At 65.7% G+C, this 2989-nt stretch overlaps 1 protein-coding gene across 1 annotated transcript in view; it reads left to right on the top strand.

The window, feature by feature from the left end:
* Positions 1–243: 243 nt before the first annotated feature.
* Positions 244–2989, top strand: part of ECE2 (endothelin converting enzyme 2) — a 6150-nt gene continuing 3404 nt past the window's right edge. The window contains 8 exon segments of the mRNA XM_009634391.1: positions 244–330; positions 715–859; positions 1023–1238; positions 1336–1460; positions 1605–1751; positions 1839–1904; positions 2116–2304; positions 2725–2927. Of these exon segments, the coding sequence (XP_009632686.1) occupies positions 244–330; positions 715–859; positions 1023–1238; positions 1336–1460; positions 1605–1751; positions 1839–1904; positions 2116–2304; positions 2725–2927 (1178 nt within the window).

The raw sequence follows: 2989 nt of genomic DNA, 5'->3' as shown, positions 1-2989 counted from the left end.
GATGCTCCGGCAGGAGCCCCTGAGCCCCCCACTAGCAGCTCTCCCCATGCTCCGTGGCCACCCAGGGCTGGGGACAGCCCCTGGGGGAGGCCCAGGCACACCAAGGGGGGTCAGGGGCTGCCCTGGCCCCCCCATGCACCTGCTGAGTGGTCACTAGCCCTCGCCATAAGAGCCGGAGGGGATGGTGGGCTGGGGGGCAGCTGCCCCCACACCCCCGTACCAGTCTGCTCCCTCCCTCGGCAGATGCCTGACTACAAGCGTGCCACGCTGCAGGATGACGAGGGGCCGGAGCCTGCCGGGGATGGCAGCACCTCTCCCGACAGCGTGGAGGTGAGGTCTGCCCCGGCCCCTCCATCCTTCCCCTCTCCATCCTCCCTGGCCCCCCTCCTTGCCCTCAGCCAGAGCCTGCCCGCAGACGGGTGGGCAGCAGGAGCAGGGCCGGCAGCCAAGCCAGTCCTGGCTGTCCCCAGGGATGTGCTGGGAGGCAGCCAAAATGCGGCAGAGAGTGTGCCCGGGCCATCGTCCTTCCTTGCGGCTGGGGGGGGCACCAGCACCCGCTGCCATCTCGCAGGGGCTGTGCCCCGGCCACCCCCCTGAGAGATTCCTACCATGTCCTGCAGCCAAGGCAGGCACTGGGGAGCGATAGGGGAGGGAAGGGGCAGCAGCGAGGTTTGGTCCCCACACGGTGCGATGGCAGGTCCTGCTCCCGCCCAGGTGGGGTTTCGGAAGGGGCCAGGGCCGCTGCTGAGCCGCCTGGCCTTGCGCAGCCAGCTGGAGCTGGTACTCTGCGCTGTCGCTGTCTCCCTGGCCCTGCTGCTCGGTGTCGCCGTCGTCGCCCTGGCCATCCAGTACCACAGAGGTAGGGAGGGGACCGGTCCCACTGGGATGGCAGTGGTGTCCCCCCACCCAGGGGGACATGGCAGGACGGGGAGGGATGGGTCAGACCAGGGCTCCTGCTCCAGGTGCTCTGCACCGCATCGGGGTGCACACATGCACTGCCCCAGGCATGCCTTCCCTGCCAGATCCCTCTCACAGCACGTGCCTGACGGATGTCTGTGTCCGGGTGGCCAGCAAGATCCTGGAGGCCCTGGATGCAGAGACAGACCCATGCCAGGACTTCTACCAGTACTCGTGCGGGGGCTGGATCAAGAGGAACCCACTGCCCAATGGGCGCTCCAAGTGGAGCACCTTCAACAGCATCTGGGACCAGAACCAGGCCATCATGAAGCATCTCCTAGGTGGGCACCAGGGGGTGATGGCCATCAGGGATGTGACCTCTAGGCGCAGGTGGGCAGAGCCCCGGCGTCCCCGGGGCTGACCCACAGCCTCCCGCAGAGAACGCCACCTTCAACTCCAGCAGTGAGGCAGAGCGGAAGACGCAGCGGTACTACCTGTCCTGCCTCAAGGAGCAGAGGATAGAGGAGCTGGGCTCCCAGCCCCTCATGGAGCTCATTGACAAGGTGGGCAGCCATCCACATGTGAGCCGAGCTGCTGGGGCTCAGCCCAGCACATCTCCCCCTCAGCTCTTTGCGTAACTGGGGAGTGGGCAGCCCTCAGGGACAGACCCTATCCCTCCTTGAGGCACCGGGTCGGTCTGCCAGCAGATTGGGGGGTGGAACGTCACCGGCTCCTGGAACCAGACCAGCTTCATGGAGGTCCTCAAGATGGTGTCAGGCACATATCGAGCAACCCCCTTCTTCACGGTGTATGTGGGTGCAGACTCCAAGAGCTCCAACAGCAACGTTATCCAGGTTGGCACCTTGGCACCGAGGGGTGGTGGGCACCGGTGGGGCACCGGTGGGCACTGGGCTGCCCATGCTGCCCCTCTCTCCTTCCAGGTAGACCAGTCGGGGCTTTTCCTCCCATCCCGGGATTACTACCTGAACAAGACTGCCAATGAGAGGGTGAGGCTGGGCGCTGGGCACCCTGCTGGCAGCAGCTGGGGAAACCTGCAGCAATGGGGTGCGAGCAGTGCCGGGGCGCGCCTGGCACCTGCAGCCTGCCCATTGAGGTGGCACAGTGCCCAGGCAGGGTGCCCAGGCAGCAGGTCTGAACCCCCTGGGGAGGTGGGATGAACTGCAGCCAGGGCTGAGCTAAGGCTCGGGGTCCCGCCAGGTCCTGGCAGCATACCTGGACTACATGGTGGAGCTGGGCATGCTGCTGGGGGGGGGCCCGGAGCCCACCCACCTCCAGATGCAGCAGGTGCTGGACTTCGAAACCCAACTGGCCAACATCACCGTGCCCCAGGCTGAGCGACGGGACGATGAGAAGATCTACCACAAGATGAGCATTGCCGAGCTGCAGGTGGGCGTGGCATGGCACAGCCTGGAGAAACCCTCTGGGGACAAAAGGGGGGGTTGTCCAGTGGGGCACCGAGGCGTCTGTGCCCACTGCTGCCCCTCCCAGGACACCCCGGGCAGCCCCATCCATTGTAGGACATACACTGGGGGCTGGAGTGTGGTGCTCATCCCCCCGATTATTAGGATTTGGGGTGAGCTGCCACCCCACATGGGGGGTCCTGGGGTCATTTCCTTGTCCTGCAGCATTGAGAGTGACAGGGAGCCACGAGAAGGGTTTGGGTCAGAGAAGGCATTTGGGGTGCTGAGGGACCTTGGGACCTTCCAGGGAGCACAGCCCCTGCTCCAGGGAATCCTCCCGTGATGGGCAGAATGGGGCAGAGCCGTGCCAAGCACTCGGGTGCTGCATCCCCATGTCTCCCCTCAGGCCCTGGCCCCCGCCATCGACTGGCTGGATTACTTGTCCTATGCCCTGGCCCCACTGGAGCTGGCTGAGACAGAGCCCGTGGTGGTGTACGGGGACACTTACCTCCAGCAGGTCTCTGACCTCATCAACAGCACCGACAGGAGGTGAGGCCCCTGTGACCCCCTGCCATACCCCTTTTGGGGTTTCCTCCATGGCAGGGGCACATTTTGGGCTCACTGGTGGCCGGGGGCTCCCCTTGGGGCTCTGCCCCTGCCGGGGCACACAC

Source organism: Egretta garzetta, unplaced genomic scaffold, assembly GCF_000687185.1.
Source record: "Egretta garzetta isolate BGI_Z169 unplaced genomic scaffold, ASM68718v1 scaffold172, whole genome shotgun sequence".
Lineage (NCBI taxonomy): Eukaryota > Metazoa > Chordata > Aves > Pelecaniformes > Ardeidae > Egretta > Egretta garzetta.
This window is presented reverse-complemented; position numbering and strand designations above follow the sequence as displayed.